Source organism: Oryctolagus cuniculus, chromosome 10, assembly GCF_964237555.1.
Source record: "Oryctolagus cuniculus chromosome 10, mOryCun1.1, whole genome shotgun sequence".
In the NCBI taxonomy this organism is placed as follows: Eukaryota; Metazoa; Chordata; class Mammalia; order Lagomorpha; family Leporidae; genus Oryctolagus; species Oryctolagus cuniculus.
In genome coordinates this window covers 99,189,211-99,208,542 of record NC_091441.1, presented here as the reverse complement: position 1 = coordinate 99,208,542, position 19,332 = coordinate 99,189,211, and the positions used below count along the sequence as shown (strand labels likewise).

The 19,332-nt window shown below is 43.0% G+C and overlaps 1 protein-coding gene across 4 annotated transcripts in view; it reads left to right on the top strand.

Moving 5' to 3' along the window:
• RBM5 (RNA binding motif protein 5) overlaps nt 1-19,332 on the top strand; it is a 31,438-nt gene that overhangs the window by 3,891 nt on the left and 8,215 nt on the right. For all 4 annotated transcript variants that reach the window (XM_008260673.4, XM_008260674.4, XM_051852421.2 and 1 more), the window contains exons 4-17: nt 553-708; nt 5,996-6,065; nt 6,544-6,617; nt 9,043-9,126; nt 11,545-11,605; nt 11,865-11,930; nt 12,186-12,346; nt 13,116-13,213; nt 14,155-14,242; nt 14,377-14,454; nt 14,538-14,610; nt 15,539-15,624; nt 15,999-16,083; nt 16,300-16,391. In XM_008260673.4, the coding sequence (XP_008258895.1) occupies nt 553-708; nt 5,996-6,065; nt 6,544-6,617; nt 9,043-9,126; nt 11,545-11,605; nt 11,865-11,930; nt 12,186-12,346; nt 13,116-13,213; nt 14,155-14,242; nt 14,377-14,454; nt 14,538-14,610; nt 15,539-15,624; nt 15,999-16,083; nt 16,300-16,391 (1,272 nt within the window). The remainder of the gene's footprint in view (nt 1-552; nt 709-5,995; nt 6,066-6,543; nt 6,618-9,042; nt 9,127-11,544; nt 11,606-11,864; nt 11,931-12,185; nt 12,347-13,115; nt 13,214-14,154; nt 14,243-14,376; nt 14,455-14,537; nt 14,611-15,538; nt 15,625-15,998; nt 16,084-16,299; nt 16,392-19,332) is intronic.

Genomic DNA, 19,332 nt, shown 5'->3' with positions numbered 1-19,332 from the left:
GTTTTGTTTAAAAGTGATTTGCTGCCTTGTAATTTTGCACTTTCTCTCTGGTATTTCTATGTATGTAATCTTTCATATTATAATAAGCAATTTCATATTATGCATTTCGTTGTATGTTGTACTGTCTGATAAGCTATTAAACCATTTTTCCTGAACTAAACAATTGTTAGTGTTTTTAGAAAACACTGCAGAGAACAGTTAACATGGAATGCTTGGATAATCTTTATTTGAAAGGCGGAGAGAGAGAGAGAAAGTCTTCCATCCTCTGGTTCAATCCCCAAATGGCCACAATGGCCAGAGCTGCACTGATCTGACTGCGACACATGTGGGAGACCTGGATGGAGATTCAGGCTCCTAGCTTTGGTTGGCCCAGGCCCAGCCATTGTGGCCATTTGGGGGGTAAACCAGCAGATGGAAGATTTTTTGTCTCCCCTGCCCCCAGCCTTTCAAGTAAATAGATAAATCCCTTTTTAAATGTAAATTCTAGGAGTGGATGGCTTAGATGAGAGGATGCAAAATGGTTTTGATGTTATTTTGTTTATTGTAAATTAGAGGGAGCGTGAAAGAAGGAACAGCGACCGATCTGAAGATGGCTACCATTCTGATGGTGACTATGGCGAGCATGACTACAGGCATGACATCAGTGATGAAAGAGAAAGCAAGACCATCATACTGCGTGGACTTCCCATCACCATCACAGAGAACGATGTAAGGGGAAACAATGGTTCTAATGAGCGGTCTAATAGGCACAAAAACTTGGAGCGTCAACCATTATTTTTTTCAGGCCTCTCATGTTTCTTATTTTCTCTCAAGCTGTTACCTCAGCTGGTGAGGCAGCTGGTAGGCAAAAGTAAATTACCGTTCCTGTTTAGGCTTTGAAGCCTAATGTAAAGTTTCTAGAAGTTCTTTAATGGGAACAGGACTTACTCCTTCAACAGCTCCTAGTAGATAGCTTTCTTGAATTAATTACTCATTAATTGGGGATGTGTTGGTAACAACATAACTTTCCTCATAATTTGGCTACTCTGATTTGATAAAAATTAAGAGGTATCGGTGTGGCACAGTAGGTTAAGCTGCTGCTCGAGTTGGCATCAATACTGTACATTAGCACTCATGAATTCCAGCTGCTCTGCTTCTGATCCAGGTTAAGCAGCAATTGATGGCCCGCATTCTTGGGCCACTGTCACCTACATGGGAGACCCAGATGGAGTTCTGGGCTCCTGACTTCACACTGGTCCAGCCTGGCCTTTGCAGCAGTTTAGGAAGTAAATTAGCACATTGAATCTTTCTGTCTTTACCTCTCCATCACACTACTTTTCAAATTCATTTTTTTAAAAAATAAGTCTTTACACACCGGTGCCGCGGCTCACTAGGCTAATCCTCCGCCTGGCAGCGCCGGCATACCGGGTTCTAGTCCCGTTCGGGGCGCCAGATTCTGTCCCGGTTGCCCCTTTTCCAGGCCAGCTCTCTGCTGTGGCCCGGGAGTGCAGTGGAGGATGGCCCACGTGCTTGGGTCCTGCACCCCATGGGAGACCAGGAGAAGCACCTGGCTCCTGCCATTGGATCAGCGTGGTACGCCAGCCGCAGCGCGCCAGCTGCGGCGGCCATTGGAGAGTGAACCAACGGCAAAAGGAAGACCTTTCTCTCTGTCTCTCTCTCTTACTGCCCACTCTGCCTGTCAAAAAAAAAAAAAAAAAATGAAAAATAAGTCTTTACAAAAGAAAAATTATGCATCAGAAACTTCAAGAGAAGGCTGTTGAAAAGGAAGGCTCATTCCCTGGCTAAGGAATTTTTGTATTTGACCTTGGTATTCAGCAGCATCTCTGGCCCATACTTGCTCCTTCCAGTCACATCCATCCCCAGTGGGCCACTTTGGACATGTCCATTGTTGTACTAGGATACTGTTTTCTACTTGGAGAATCACTTTTGGGAAGCCTTTCCCCATATACCAGGCAGAATAAATTCTTTTTTTCCCCCCAAGTCACATAATTGTGATTTTCTTGTAGTACCTGTTCTGTGACTATCACTGTGCATGTCTCATTTCAACCATGAGACTATAGATCTCAAGGCTTCTGTCTCTGTTTCCAACTATTAAATACAGTGTGCTGCTCAGCCAGTGTCATTGGAAAAATTAATGTGAAGGTTGAAAACATGTTTTTAAAAGATATGAAAAGCAGAATTGTGTCATACCAGTACCTATTGTCCTGGAGTAGTCAGAATAATACTATAATGTTTAATTGACTTTTAGACAAAACTCAAGATTATTGAGTTTACACAACTTTGTCCTTCTAAATACTAAAGATAATGAATATGGTGAATGTGAGTGGGGTGTTTTGAGTTAATGGGTAATCACACTTTTATTTGTGGTTACTGCACATCTGCTACAATATATTAGATGCTACAGAATGCAGAACCATAGATACTGCCCAGAAGAAGCTTAACACATAAAGAGCTAAGGTCTGGGTCTAATGTTGTGGAGCTGTTAAAGCTATTACCTGTGGCACCAGCATCCCCTATGGGCACTGATTCAAGTCCCAGCTGTTACACTTCCAATCCAGCACCCTGCTAATGCACCTGGGAAAGCAGCAGAGAAAGGGCCAAGTGCTTGGGCCCCTGCACTCACATGGGAGACCTGGAAGAATCTCCTGGCTTTAGTCTCGCCCAGTCCTGGCTGTTGCAGCCATTTGGAAATGAACCAGCAGGGATGAAAGATTTCTCTCTCTCTCTAACTCTGCCTTTCAAATAAATAAAATATTTTAAAAAAGAAAAAGCTAAGGTCTGTAGGTGAAGCTGTCAGTGCAGAATAGAAAGGTATTCTTAAGTAAACAAACTCATTTTCATTTATTTGAAAGGCAGACAGACAGATCTCTATCCTCCAACCACTGGTTCACTCCCAAATGGCCACAATAGCTAGGGCAGGGCTCAGCTAAAGCCAGGATCCCAGAACTTAACTCATGTCTTTGGTGTGGATGGCAAGGACCCAAGTACTTAAGCCATCATCTGCTGGCTCCCAGAGTGCGTTAGCAGAAAGCTGGATTGGAAGTGGAGGCAAGACTTGAACACAAGCACACCATATGGTATTTGGGCATCTTAGACTATTGGACCAAATGCCCACCCTGAAAGCTTGTTAAGGGGAGATCATTAGTAATGGAGGGTAAGGAGAAACTCCATGGAGATCTTAATTGAGTTGATGCTATAGGGGCACAGAAATACTGTACCCTAAAAGAAGGATGTGGTTGATTGGCCCTCCAGGACAGACCTGGAAATAGAAATGTACTGAATCCAGATAAAGCCTAGCAATTGGCTTCATTTGACTGGGGTCAGAGGCTCTTGGTGGCAGGGGAGAAGTAAGTGGGAAAGTGCCATTGGGGCTGACAACCTGTCTTTGAAAGCTTAGCTGAGCATAAAAGGAAATTAACTGAAGATTTTGGCCAAGTTGCAGTAGCTGCACAGATTGGAATGGTGGGCAGAAAGAATGGTAGTAGGTAGGCAGAGGTGGACTTGGTTAGCTGCAGCAAGTGAGAATGTGGAGTAGGGAGTGCATATGTTTGCACCCATACACGTTCTTTTTTTTTTTTTTAAGATTTTTATTTGAGAAGTAGAGTTACAGAGAGAGGGAAGGAGAGACAGAAAGATCTTCCTGGTTCATTCCCCAGATTGCTGCAGTAGTCAGAGTTGAGATAATCAGGAGATTCTTACCAGGTCTCATGCAGGTGAAGGGGCCCTAGCACTTGGGCCATCTTTTACTGCTTTCCCAGGCCACAAGCAGAGAGCTGGATCAGAAGAGGAGCAGCTGGAAAATGAACCAGTACCCATGTGGAATGTCAGCACTGCAGACTATGCTGTACTACCAATCCATTAGGATCTAAATATTTGTAAAATGTATGATGGCCATCTAAATGAATGCCAGTAGTTCTCTATCACATAGGGTAGGTAGATACTGATTTTACCAATGATTTGGCAGATCTCAACTGCCTTTGTTTATCCAGCTGAGCCTTGTGACAAAGGCAGGATTAAAGAGCATATCTGTGTGCTCTTTTGTTGGCAGGCTCAACAGGCCAGGAAAGAGTTGAGTTGGAAGCATTGTGGCATGAGGGTAGGCTTGAAACAAGTGTGTAGTGTGTTGTAGGGAAAGATTTGGATTATAGTACTCCTGCTTCCATTTTATTTCACTCTAGCCAGATTGAGAGCATTAGATGACAGGTAAGAATTTTGAGAGTAACTATGTTAGTATATATGTTACTGTGTTACTATTTTATAGTAACTATCTTTACTCTAGTGACTTTTTTTATTCACTATGTTAGTACAAACTTGAGTCTCATTGTGGCTCATTGTAGCACTGCTGTGTGAGAAAACAGGTAACACAGTAGTTTATCCTTATTCCTGGTAACTTTATGAAGTACCATTAATACTGAACCATTGGCTCTTTCTGAACAGAGTTAGGTTTCTAAGAGCCTGTGATTGCAATATTTGTCAGCCAGTTGATGTAACTTTGTTTCATATGTGTTTCTATTTAAAGGAGCTTTATTTGATATATATTGTTGATTCATTAACATTGAGCTCACAGCCAACAACGCTGTAACTCATTCCTGACTAAAGCTTACCTAATAGATTTTGTCTATAAGCATATCACAGCCTTCTTGTGCTTAAGAGTACTTAGATAGCACTTAGCACCCTGCTTGGGAAGCCATTTTAAGCAGTGAAATCAAATGAAGTTGGGGGGAAGGGCATGAAAATGTGGCACTTAAACACTTGGTTACAATGTGAAATTCAAACAACACAAAGGTATTGCCATGTTAAATCTCAGCCAGGAATGTGTCCATTTGGGCAACATATTTTTCGTTCCTCTGCCTGTCAGTTAATGACCATGAAAGTGCTGCAAGTGTTGATTTGGGGATTTCAATTTTAGTAAATAGAAGTTGCCTATATATAATACTGCAGCCTTTACACCTAACTAGTAGGTGCAATTGAGAATTTTTATTTAAAAATTTGGCCATTTCTGTTTTGGGAATATTGCCACCTGATGTGATTAAAGAAGTGACTAATAATTTTTTTGAGATTATTTATTTTCATTTGAAAGAGTTATAGGGAGAGGGAGAGAGATCTTCCATCCTCTGGTTCACTCGACAAATGGCCTAAATGGCTGGGCTTAGACCAGCCAAAACCCAGGAGCCAGGAGCTGCTTCCTGGTCTCCCACGTGGGTGCAGGGGCCCAAGGACTTGAGCCATCGGCTACTGCCTTCCCAGGCACTTTAGCAGGGAGCTGAATCGGAAGTAGAGTAGTCAGGACTTGAACCAGCACCCATATGGGATGCCAGCAGTGCTGGTAGAGACTTAACCTACTACACTACAGCATTGGCCCCGAACTAATATTATTTTTTTTTATCATTGCCTTTTGCAATAAGGAATAGGTCTGATATCCAGAACAGCCTACCAGCCAGAATTTTTTTTTTTAGGCATAATTAATGTCTTGGGGGGGGTGTTTTAATTTGTAGTCTAAGATTCTGAACTGTGTTACTTTTCATATCTCTAAATGCAAGAAAATTAATTTTTTAAGATGTTGCACAAAAAATGTTTAACTTGAGGGAACTCCCTTTTTTGGCTATTGATTCTTAGGTATACTTTAAAGAATGATGATGCAGCCTCTCCCTTTTAAATCTTATTTTGTTTTGGTCCTTTAGAACAAAAAACAGTGAGATTGGACTAAAGGAGGGAGCTTTGATGAACATCGTATTATGAGCAGCTCTAGCACTGTATGTCATAACATAAATTAATTGTGCCTGAGGGAAGTTTCCAGACAGCATATAATTAATGGCTTCATGACTTTTACATCAATTTCTATGAGAAGTGTCCTTTTTTCAGTTGCCTTTTAGGATAGTTGTATTTTGCTAATAGACGGTCTTGTTAATTGAACAGTTGATAAAATATCTAGTCCATGAAATTTTTTCACTGATGAATATTGTGTGGCTAAAACTTTTTGTAAAACCCTGTGCAGATTCGAGAAACAATGCAGTCTTTTGAAGGCCCTCAGCCTGCAGACGTGAGGCTGATGAAAAGAAAAACAGGTGAGAGCTTGCTTAGTTCCTGCCGTTCTGGTTCTCTTCCCCATTCCCACTTCAGTCCCTAAAGAACATCTTGATACCCCCAATCTTCAAGCACATGAATTCAGAATGAAAGGTTTGCCATGGCTAAGGAATGTGACTTTGAAAACGATGTTAGCATCTGAGAGGAACTTTTTAAAAACTTTGTTTTTAGGGGCTTTTTTTTCCTTCGGTAAGTAATTTATAAACTCCTTGTTTGACTGTTTGTGTTCGGTTGCATGGTTACTTTAAGCGTGGAGTCAAATCGAGTGACATTTAGTTCAGACGGCTTGTTCCTTGCCATGGCAAAGTATCAAGAAGATCCCCAAGTCAAGTGACATTTGTAAAGCTGCTTCCCAATTGGCTTTGTCACGCAGTGTTGAAGCAGTGGGAGAGAGATTCACCTGTTATAAAGGAACTGACTAACACGAGTATCCCGTCTATATCTGAATGCTGTCTCTAGGTGTAAGCCGTGGTTTCGCCTTCGTGGAGTTTTATCACTTGCAAGATGCTACCAGCTGGATGGAAGCCAATCAGGTTGCTTCACTCACCAAGTCTAGATATTCATGAAAATGGAACAAGTCTGTACAATTTAAAAAAAAAAGGTTGAAGGAGTGGTTTGTTCCAAAGGAGTGACTTTAAAAAAGCAAGCTTTGTATATATTAAAATTGACATTACTAGAATAAATACACAAGAACTGCATTGCAGAATCGAATTTGCTCTGCCTTTAAACATGGCTGCCTGACAGGGCATTAGCTACAGAATACCTGTCTGGTAATTATCAAAATATCTTAATATCCCCCCCCCCTTTTCCTACCTGATTATGTTTTTATTTACTATGTCCATTGAGAGTGAGCTTAGACTATTAGACTTTCCGTTTGACAGTGAAGAGAACATAATGAAAGTCCCTAGTAGGCATTTTTATAAATACTTGTTTCTGCCTGGAGACCACATCTCCTAGATGTATAATTGCTCAGATGAATCTTCAGGGGCTATTTTAAGGACCTACTAGAATTTATGAAAAATAAGTCTGATGAGATTACCCTGGAAGCAGTATCTTGCTGCTGTCTGATCTAGTTAGAGCGGCATTAACATTCTAATCTCTCCAAGAATGCCTTTTAAATAGCCTGTTCAAAGCAATCGTTGATGGTTCTTTGATGAACTATTATTAAGTGTGCTTCAGTTTACAAAAATAATGTTTAGTGCTTGGCACTTAAAAATTTTTGCAAGAGATCTATAGCACAATATTGAATGCTTTTACCCAAGTGCATTCTGGGAATTTTCTTGACTAATTACCTTTCCGCAACATTTTATGATTTGAGTCTCCCATGAATAAGAATTCTTTGGTTAGTGATAGTGCCATTTATAACAACTCATTACTAAAGATATTACTTGGATTGACTGGCTTGTTTTTTAGTTCATTTTCTTAAAAGTCACAGCTTGATCGTATAGAAGTGGAAGTCCATTCATTTCATACCATGGACACCATTCTAGTAATTCCAGAATATAAATAACCTTCATGTGAGTCTACCTTCTTGACAGCAACTTTTGGTGCAATGAATGTGTCAGATTGATTAACCTGGGAGTTTAAAAACTCCTCAGAAATTAAAACCTATCAGACATTTAAAAGTTTCCACAATTTTAATGTATACAAAGCTATGTTAATGTATAATACTTCATTACAGTTCAAATTCACTCCAGAAATAAAAGGCCAAAAGGATTAGGGACTCAGTGGTAGTTTGGAGTTTCCCCAACACACATCCCTCTTTAGTGGGATGATCTGTTGACGTATCTCCCAGCTTCTCTATTTTTGCTTCTGTATGTTAAAAGTGAGTGGATGGCCCTTCAGCTCTTGCCCTCTTGGCCAGACATACAGTCTTGCCTTTAGATATTGCAGAAAAAATTCACAACATTGTCTTAATCTTCCAGGATATGCGAGAGCCAGATTGCTCAACAGTATGTATGTTTAGAAGGGTTAGACTCCTTTTCACAATCTGGATATCTAACTTCCTGTTTAAATCTGTTGTGATAGTTTCAGATCACTCTTATTCTTACCACCATCCCCCAAACAGAAAGAAAAAATGCTCCTATTAAATGAAGACTTTTTGGGGGCAGGTGCTAGGTACACTCTTGGCTAGAATGATTCAGCTCTGGGTCTTGGCCCTTTAAAGTTAAATATCTTTTAGTCACACGGTTGACTTGAAGGATGAGGTGTTGTGTGCATTTATGAACTTTTCCTACCCCCTGAAGAAACTTCATTGGCCTCCTGGTTTCTCACCTTGAAGAAGGTTACCATCCATTTCAGTGAAAAACATCTGTCACTTAGGACATGACATGGTTGCAATTGACAGGAAGACATCTCATTTAACTGTTTTAAGAGTCGGTGGCATTCAGAATAGTCTTTCCTGAAAAGTAATCATAATCAGATTCCCTTTAAAATGATTTCCCCTCCCTTTGTACCCCCAAAGGACACATCTTGAAGCAGGAGTTCGGGAGAGGGGAAAATATAAAGGTTTTTACTTGACATAAAGATGGGGGACTATGGAAAAAGTGAAGCGAAGCCCAAGGACACCATGATAAAAGCTAAAGTGGGAGACAATCTCAGAACTGGGAAAGTTGTGTCTTCTGCTTTTTGAAATAGACTGTCACTCTCAGGCAGCCTGTCAATGCTGAATGTTAGGACTTCTGTCTCTGCTGGAGACACGGCCTGGTGCATGTCAGCGTTTAGTGTTTGGCAGCTTTCTCAGCATTCCCTGACTCCGTTTACCTTTACTCCGCATCCCATTCTCTTACTGCCTATCTGAAGGATTGGATGGGCAGAGTATAGGTGGCGGTGGTTGGTCCTCCCCGTATGTTGTCCATTTAATTCCAGAGCACTGATTTTTCCGAAGTGTGCTCTGCCCTGGGAAAATGGACACATGTTCCTCACAATGGGAATAACTAATTATGTCTTTTCTTACAGAAAAAGTTGGTGATTCAAGGAAAGCACATTACAATGCATTATAGCAATCTCAGACCCAAGTTTGAAGATTGGCTTTGTAACAAGGTAAGCATGTATTCTTCCCAAATAGGCAAAACTCTTTATCAGGATTTTGCTGTTTTTCTATTTATTTATTGGACTATCCAGATAAGGAAATTAATAAGTACACAGTCACCATCTTTTATCTTAAGGTAATTTTCATGCTTTGTGACTTTTCCTGAATCCTTTGCTGGGATTAGAAGACCGAATCCCCAGAAAGAACTCTGGAGATTTTGTTAATTAAGATCCGGGTTCTGGGGCTGGCACCGTGGCGCCGTAGGTTAATCTTCTGCCTGCAGTGTCCACATCCCATATGGGCGCCAATTCTAGTCCCGGTTGCTCCACTTCCAATCCAGCTCTCTGCTATGGCCTGGGAGAGCAGTAGAAGATGGCCCAAGTCCTTGGACCCCTGCACCCATGTAGGAGACCAGGAAGAAGCGCCTGGCTCCTGGCTTCAGATAGGCGCAGTTCTGGCCGTTACGGCCGCTTGGAGAGTGAACCAATGGAAGCAAGACCTTTCTGTCTGTCTCTCCCTCGGACTGTCTGTAACTCTACCTCTCAAATAAATAAATAAAATCTTTAAAAAAAAAAAAAAAAAAAAAAGCCGGCGCCGTGGCTCAATAGGCTAATCCTCCACCTTGCGGCGCCGGCACACCGGGTTCTAGTCCCGGTTGGGGCGCCGGATTCTGTCCCGGTTGCCCCTCTTCCAGGCCAGCTCTCTGCTATGGCCAGGGAGTGCAGTGGAGGATGGCCCAGGTGCTTGGGCCCTGCACCCCATGGGAGACCAGGAAAAGCACCTGGCTCCTGGCTCCTGCCAGGATCAGCGCGGTGCGCCGGCTGCAGCGGCGGCCATTGGAGGGTGAACCAGCGGCAAAGGAAGACCTTTCTCTCTCTGTCTCTCTCTCTCACTGTCCACTCTGCCTGTCCAAAAAAAAAAAAAAAAAAAAAAAGATCCAGGTTCTAAGATCAGTATTTGGAAAATGGTTAAGATGCCACATACGATGTTTGCATCCCACGTTGGAGCTGCTTTGAGTCCCAGCTCCTCTGCCTCAGGTCCGCCTTCCTGCTGATGTGCACCCTGGGATGCAGTGATGATAGCTCAAGTCCTTGGGTACCTGCCACCCATTTGGAAGTCTCAAATTGAGTTCCAGATCCCTGCCATTTGGGGAGTGAACAAGAGGATGAAAGATATCTTTGTATATGTCTGTTTCTATGCCTTAAAAAAAAATTAAAAACCCAGATTCTAAGCCCAATATTTAAATTACAATTTTAGATATGTTTTTGCTTTATTGAATTCTAGAGCTCTAAATTTGTGGCATAGTCTCCTAAATTGTTCTAATAAAATTTCTTAAGAACCTTGCTAAAGTAAAATCTGCTATGGTCCTCTCTCAAGTGCACCATTTTGAACTTGGTGTTGGCATTGTTGTTTTTGAGAGTGCTTAAATTCTTTATACGCTTCCCCTTCCAGTAGGTGACCAAATAGTCTTCATGTTGGGTTTGTTTATATTGAGTGGTGCAATAAATGCTGTCTCAGTATAAGGAAGAACTTCACCAGTGGCTGGCTATAGGTTGTTTTAGGTTTGTTTGTTTATTTGTGATTTTGTTTGTTTGTTTTGCTTCTTATTTGAGAGACTCAGACAGAACATTCTCTGATTCATTCTCTGAATACTCAGAATGGCTGGGACTGGGCCAGGCCAAAGCTCAAAACTTAGGCTAGTTCCCCTGCATTGCTGCTTCCCAGGGTCTGCATTGGCAGACAGGTATCCAATAAACTCAGGCACTCATTTTATATGGGCATCTCATCCCTAGACCAAATTCCTGCCATTTCTGTAGTTTTTGATTGTGCTGAAACCTTTTCCCAACTGGATAAAAATAATTAAAAATACAACACAAAAATTTTGAAATTCACATAGTTGGGACCTGATATTACGGTGTAGTGGGTAAAGCTATGCATATCCCATATGGGCACTGGTTTGTATCCTGGCTGTTCCACTCCCAATTCAGCTCCTTGCTAATGGCTTGGGAAAGCAGCTGAAGATGGCCCAAATACTTGGGCCCTTGCACCCATATGGGAGACCTGGAAGAAACTCCTGTCTCCAACTTTGGCCTGCCACCACTGTGGCTGTTGCCACTTGGGGAATGAACCAGCAGATAGAAGATTTTCTTTGTAACTCTTTAAAATAAGCAAATGAATCTTTAAAAATTCATATAATATTCTGAATATTTAGCTTTTGCCCATTTGTCTCAGAAATATGTCAGTTTCTGATATATATGTGTGTGGGTGTGTGGGTGTGTGTGTGGGTGTGTGTATATATATATATATATGTAGTATTTACCCATGTTGCCATTGCTCTAATCCACATATCAGTGGAAAGCCTGGCCTAATATAATAATAAAATAATTACCAAGTCAGGAAAATAATTACAGATTTTTTTTTTTCCCCAGTGCTGGCTGAACAATTTCAGGAAAAGACTAAAATGCTTCCGATGTGGAGCAGACAAGTTTGGTAAGCGTGGTTTTAGCTATTTGGAATGTGCATTAAAACTTGTCTAATTGGATTATTGTCTGTGAGTCTGGTCATGGCAGTTCTGTTCTGGCCCAAAATTTCATCCTACATCAACCGTGTCATAATTATTGAGGCTTTGCTATAGCCACAAATCCTTAAAAAAAAAAAAAAAAAGACTGATAGATGTACATCAAATTTACTGAAAATACATTGGTGTTTGTTTGGCTTGCCTTCATTGGGTGACTTTCACTTCTTCCAGACTCTGAACAGGAGGTGCCCCCAGGAACCACAGAGTCAGTTCAGTCTGTGGATTACTACTGTGATAGTAAGTTGAAATGTGATCTTTTGGCCTGTGTATTAAAAGTTAACCTCAGTTGGAAATTTTTGTTCTCACCCTTTTGAATCAGCAACAGCAGCTTCAGGTTGTCCCATAAAAGATGAGTTTTAAGAATCTTTTCTGTGTCCGGGTAAAAATATTCTAGGAACCTCCCCAAATGGATGTGTTGATACTTGAACCTGCCTTGAAAAGCATTGATGGTGGGAATGCATTTAATATGTCATTTTTTTCTTTCACCCCTAGCGATCATTCTTCGGAACATAGCCCCACACACTGTGGTGGATTCCATCATGACAGCGCTGTCTCCCTATGCGTCTTTAGCTGTCAATAACATTCGCCTCATAAAAGACAAACAGACCCAGCAGAACAGAGGCTTTGCATTTGTGCAGCTATCTTCTGCAATGGTGAGGTTCTCATTGAATCTTTGCTATTAAAAGAGACTTTAAGAGGCAAATATGGGCCGGTGCTGTGGCTCACTTGGCTAATCCCCACCTGTGGCGTCGGCACCCCTGGTTCTAGTCCCGTTTGGGGCGCTGGATTCTGTCCTGGTTGCTCCTCTTCCAGTCCAGCTCTCTGCTGTGGCCTGGGAAGGCAGTGGAGGATGGCCCACGTGCTTGGGCTCTGCACCCACATGGGAGACCAGGAGGAAGCACCTGGCTTCTGGCTTTGGATCGGTGCGGCACACCGGCCGTAGCAGCCATCTGGGGGGTGAACCAACAGAAGGAAGACCTTTCTCTCTGTCTCTCTCTCTCTGTCTGCCTGTCAAAAAAAAAAGAGGCAAATATGGTTCATCCAACTGTGATACCCTTTATGAGGCTCCTGGAGCTCAATGTGTGAGGCTATATAATGATGATTTTTCATTGCTAAATTGTGGAACTCTTTATGTTGATAAGTAGTAAAAATGTTATATCTGAGAGAACTGCCAGAACTGAAGATTGAGCATGCTTTATTCCTTTGAGCTTTGTTTTAGATTAATTTTCCATTTAATAATACCGGATATCTTCATATCCTGTAGGTGTTTCTTAGTGTTTCATGTCCACAACACAATAAGGAGTCAGTGCTCTTTTGTTTCTGTTTTCATAGAAAGCTGTTTCTTTTGGATGGATTAGATGATGAGGAGAGACTTTGAATAACTTCATAGAATTGTTTTTTGCTTTTCATATTCTGCTTCAGGATGCTTCTCAACTGCTTCAGATATTACAGAGTCTCCATCCTCCTTTGAAAATTGACGGAAAAACCATTGGGGTTGATTTTGCCAAAAGTGCCAGAAAGTGAGTGACTTTAAGAGCCTGATTGCAAGTGGGTGCAGCTGCAGACGTGTGAAGGCAGCTCCTCTGCCAGCCACCCTGGATTTGCTTTCTACCCTGAGATACCATCCTTCCTAGTTCCTGCTTCAAGACAGCTGTCTTCTCAGAGCTTATTTCCTCTGTCCTACCCAGCTGATAACAGTTGGCAGAAATGGTTTCAGACCAGACGGTGTCTATAAGAATAGCAGATGGGTTGAGAACATGTGCTGTGTAAACTGTAGCACCATGGTACAAACCCATCCAGAGGTAACCCTCTCTTTCCAGAACAGCATGCTAGTCAGCTTCATAGTGCCTCAGTCTAGCACTGTAAAATTTCCCTTTTCTAGTATCATTTGTCATCCAACAGATGCCTTAGTAGATGACAAGTTAAAAAGTAGAGCAATGAGGCTACAGGGACACTTGTCTAATGAAGGACTTGTCCATAAAGATATCTCTTCCCATGAAAAGTGACTTTGGCTGGGCTGGCTTTATAGACTAGCTGGTAAAGCTGTTGCCTGCAATTCCAGCATCCCAGATGGGTGTCAGTTCCTATCCCAGTTGCTCCACTTCCAATCCAGTTTCTTGCTAATATGCCTAGGAAAAGCAGGGGAGGATGGCTCAAGTGCCACTCATATGGGAGATCTGGGTGAAGCTCTTGGCTCTTAACTTTGGCCTGGCTCAGTCTTGGCCATTGCAGCCATCTGGGGAGTAAACTAGCAGGTACAGGATTTTTTTCTGCCTCTCCCTCCCTCTCTGTAACTCTGACTTTCAAATAAATCTTTTTTAAAAAGAAAAGAAAGGGGGCTTTGCTGGCCTTTGAAGACCACCTGAGAAAGACTAGAGTGAATCACTGTATCACTGGCAGTGTAGGAGCACGCCTTGGCTTACTGAGATAAAATCACATGATTGAATCTTTGTGGTTTCAGAGACTTGGTCCTCCCAGATGGTAACCGGGTCAGCGCCTTCTCTGTGGCCAGTACAGCCATTGCTGCTGCTCAGTGGTCATCTACCCAGGTAAGATGGAGGATCCTGCACAAGGTGATATGGTACTTGTAGTAAGAGCTCTCCTAGGAAAGTTTTAGACCGTTTTCTAGCTTTCCTTTAGTGTTCACTAAGTTTGTCTTTGTTTTTCCTTTCACATTTTATAGTCTCAAAGTGGTGAAGGAGGCAGTGTTGACTACAATTACCTGCAGCCAGGCCAAGATGGTTATGCCCAGTACACTCAGGTAGGTCAATTTAAACAATATCCGATTCTCAGTCTCCAGAGTATGTCTGAGAATAGCAGCTTTAATTGTGGAATTTTCTTCAGTACTCACAGGATTATCAGCAGTTTTATCAGCAACAACCTGGAGGATTGGAATCTGAAGCATCATCTGCAGCAGGTAGTAAACCTTATTGGCCTTGTTAAGGATATAGGACTAGATATCCTAACTAGACCCAAAGCTCCAAGTCTAGTTCCCTGCAAGAATGTAGGTGACATATTCTGGGTTGTCACTGTGTGCTCAAAATCCTAGGGAACAATAGGGTTGTTTGTATACACCAAAATCTAATGTAACCTCTTTGAATCCACAGAGTGATGAATTTAAGTCTTAAGGTTCAGCTTTTTATTTTCCTTGTCTGTATTGTTAGATATCGTGGGTGCCCACGTACGTTCAGATGACTAGAAAGAGTCTAGTGCTCAGGCTTCCACCCTGAAGAGTAATGACAAGAAGGATTTCCTTTAGCTTTTGAATTATAAAACCTTGTGGTTAAATATATTTTTATCCTCAAATCAGGTAGATTGTTTTATTCAATTATTTATCTGAAAGGCATAGTGACACACCGAGAGGCAGTGAGACAGAATAGAGTAAGAGAGATCTTGATCTACCAGTTGACTCCCCAAATGACTGCAACAACCAAGGCCAGGCCAGGCTGAAGCCAGAAGCCAGAAATTCCATCCTGGTCTCCCATGGGGGTAGCAGGGACTCAAGTGCTTCCCAGGTAAATTAGCAGGGAGCTAGATCAGAAGCAACTTGTCGGGACGCAAACCGGCATCCCAAGTGGCAGCTTAACATTGTTCCGTAGCAACACCAGTCCCAGATACAAATTTCTTCCTCTCTTAGCCATTGTATAGAATCCTTAACATCTTAGGTCACATCCTAATAGTACTATAAGCAAATGAAAACGTTATGGTTCCAGGATACTTAGTGGGAATTGTGTTATTGAGAACTAATACATACAAAGACAGGAGATAAGTTTAAATGTTACAGAAAAATAATTGGCTTGGAGTTCTGTGCCTTGGTCTCTCTAATCTCCTGTGTTTATCATCAGGCACAGCGGTGACCACCACTTCAGCGGCTGTAGTGTCCCAGAGTCCCCAGCTGTATAATCAAACCTCCAATCCACCTGGCTCTCCGGTAATCCTGTCCTCCTAAATACAGAACTGGTGGCAATTGGGAAACTTTGTTTTGCTGTACAAGTATTACTGTGTCCTGCTGTGTGAACCAGGATTGAATAATACACATTCCAACCTCTTTCTCTCTGTCTTTATAAAATAATGTTATTATATGTATGTGCATATTTTAAATATATTTCCAGTGTATTTATACTTTCTGCATGCTTCAACTTGACCTTTAGAAAGAAAGTTGTCAGCATGTGTTTTGCAAGAGGATTGTTTTAGATCCTTGCTGCAGTGTGTTTGTCAAGGGAGCCCTTCTGGATGATTACAGTGATTTAGCTCTCTTGAAAGGCTTTACAGTTGAAATTATATTGAAGCTGCTGTTCTTTCCAGACTGAGGAAGCACAGCCTAGCACTAGCACAAGTACACAGGCCCCAGCCGCTTCCCCCACTGGTGTAGTTCCTGGTACCAAATATGGTAAGCCAAACCTCCTGGGGCTGTTGACAGTTGGAAGGACCTAGTTGTTGCCTTTGTTTAATAAAAGTTCCTCTCCCTTCGTGGGTTTCAGAGGGACACTTGGGGATGTGACAGAAAGGAGAGCATTAAGGCCTGCTGCACCTCATTGGTTTAGAATCTGAAATAAAAAGCTGGTTTCTTACTTAGAATAACTGTATGCTCAATTTTGTTTTGCAGCAGTACCTGACACGTCCACTTACCAGTATGATGAGTCTTCAGGATACTATTATGATCCTACGACAGGACTCTACTATGACCCAAACTCACAAGTAAATGCACTGTTTCATCTTCAGATTCATTAGAAATACCTTAGTTTCACTTACTCTGTTTATGAGGTGTGAAATGAAATATTCCCAGCAAAGGAATATGTGACCCAGATTAAAATTCTCCAAAACCACCAAGGTGAAATTTTCACTCGGGCATTTTCAATTTTAAAGATCTATTTATTTTTATTTGAAAGTCAGAGTTACACATAGAGAGGAGAGGCAGAGAAAGAGAGAGAGGTCTTCCATCTAATGGTTCACTCCTCAATTGGCTGCAGTGGCCAGAGCTGTGCCGATCTGAAGCCAGGAGCTCCTTCCGGTCTCCCACACGGGTGCAAGGGCCCAAGCACTTGGGCCATCCTCCACTGCTTTACCAGGCCCTAGCAGAGAGCTGGATTGGAAGTGGAACAGCCAGGTCTCAAACTGGCGCCCATATGGGATGCTGGCACTTCAGGCCAGGGCATTAACCCGCTGTGCCACAGCACCGGCCCCATTAAGATTTTATTTATGGGAAAGGCAGAGGTACAGAGAGAAAGATAGCTTCTGTCTGCTGGTTTACTCCCCGAATGGCCATGGCAGCCAGGTCTGGGCCCAGCTGAAGCCAGGAGGTGGAAGCTTCATCCAAGTCTTCCACATGGATGCAGGGCCCAAGCACTAGGGCTATCTTCTGCTTTCACAGGCACATCAGCAGGGAGCTGGATCGTAAATGGAACAGCCAAGATTCGAACTACTGCCCACGTGGGATGTAGTGTCACAAGCATTGGTTTACCCTCTGTACCACCATACTGGCTCCTAGTTTAAATTTGATAATTAAAAAATGTCTTTATAATGTACATAAGTATGATAGGACTTAAAAGTTCATAGATAATGAAATTTTGTTTTTTAAGATTTATTTATTTTAGAGGCAGAATTACAGAGGGAGAGGCAGAAACATCTTCCATATGCTAGTTCATTCTCCAGTTGACCACAATGGCCAGAGCTGAGCCAGCCTGTAGCCAGGAACCTCCTCCAAGTCTCCCATAACAGGTGCAGGGGCACAAGCACTCCATCATCCTCCACTGCTTTCCCAGGCCACAGCAGAGAGCTGGTTCAGAAGTGGAGCAGCTGGGACACAAACTAGAGCCCTTAGGAGATGCTGGCACTGTAGGCAGAGCCTTAGCCTACCACATTATAGCGCCGGTCCCCAGAAAATGAAATTTTAAAACTTCATTATTTCTGAAAGATTTATTTGAAAAGCACAGAGTAGGCCGGCACCGCAGCTGAATAGACTAATCCTCCACCTTGTGGCACTGGCACACCGGGTTCTATTCCCAGTCAGGGTGCCAGATTCTGTCCCGGTTGCCCCTCTTCCATGCCAGCTCTCTGCTGTGGCCCAGGAGTGCAGTGGAGGATGGCCCACGTGCTTGGGCCCTGCACCCCATGGGAGACCAGGAGAAGCACCTGGCTCCTGCCATCGGATCAGCGCCGTGTGCCAGCCGCAGCGCGCCGGCCGCGGCGGACATTGGAGGGTGAACCAACGGCAAAAGGAAGACCTTTCTGTCTCTCTCTCTCTCACTGTCCACTCTGCCTGTCAAAAAAAAAAAAAAAAAAAAAAAGAGTTGGAGTGCAGGGATGGAGAGAGATACCTTGCAATTGCATGTTCACTCCCCATGTGGCCCACATGTGTGCCAGGTCCAAGCCAGGAGTCTGGAACTCCATCTGGGTCTCATGGACTGTAGGAGCCCAAGTATTTGGGCCATCCGCTGCTTTCCCAGGTGTGTTAGCAGGGAGCTAGATTGGAAGTGGGGCAACTGGGACTTGAATCGTTCCCTGTAGGGATGCAAGCATTGCAGGCTCTAACTTAACCTGCTGTGCCACAATACCAGCCCCTAGGCTTTTTCTTCTTCTTCTTCTTCTTCTTCTTCTTTTTTTTTTTTTTTTTTTTTTTTTGCATTTCCTTTGAGGGGCCAGCATTGCAGCATAGCAGGTAAAGCTGTCACCTGCAACCCTGACATCCGATCTGGGCACCAGTTCAAGTCCCAGCTGCCCCACTGAGCTTCCAATCCAGCTCCCCGTTAATGGACTGGGAAAAGCAGTTCTCAGGTGCCTGCAACATCCAGGGCTGGGCCAGGCCAAAGCCAGAGCCTGGAACTCCATTCAGGTCTCCCCATAGGGGTGGCAGGAACCCAACTACTTAGGCCGTCATCTGCTGCCTTTCCAGGCACATTAGCAGGAAGCTGGATTAGAAGCAGAATAGCCAGGACTGGAACCAGTTCTCCAGTATGGGCTGCAGGCATCCCAAGCAGTGGCTTAACCCACCACATCACAACACCTGCAGCTCAAGGCACTTTTTTTAGATTTATTTCAAAGAGTTATGCAGAGTGAGAAGGAGAGGCAGACAGATAGGTCTTCCATCCACTAGTTCACTACCCAGTTGATTGCCGATGGCCAGAGCTGCACTGATCTGAAGCCAGGAGCTTCTCCAGATCTCCCCTGCAAGTGCAGGGGCCCATTGACTTGGGCCATCCTCCACTGTTTTCCCAGGCTGTAGCAGAGAGCTGGACCAGAAGCAGAGCAGCTGGGACTTGAACCAGTGCCCTTATGGGATGCCAGCACCATAGGCATTGGCTTTACCCTCTGTGCCACAGCACTGGCCCCTCAAGGCACTTTTGTGAGCACCATTTAGTAGATCACTAAAGAAATGAGGGTCCTGGGAATTAGACTCTGTCAATCAATGTCTTTTACATTATTAACTGAAGAAAAATTAGTGCTCTATAATTTAAATTTTTTTTAATACCAAGGAAAAAATGAAGACTGTAAGGTTGATACCTGGTGATTTCTCACCAGAACTCAGAAAATTACCTTTAGTTAATGAGAGGAATATGCACAGCATTGTGGTCCATTGTGGGACTTGTAGTGAATAGGATTTCCTGGGTGTTCTCTGCTAACACTTAGGCTGACTTTCTGA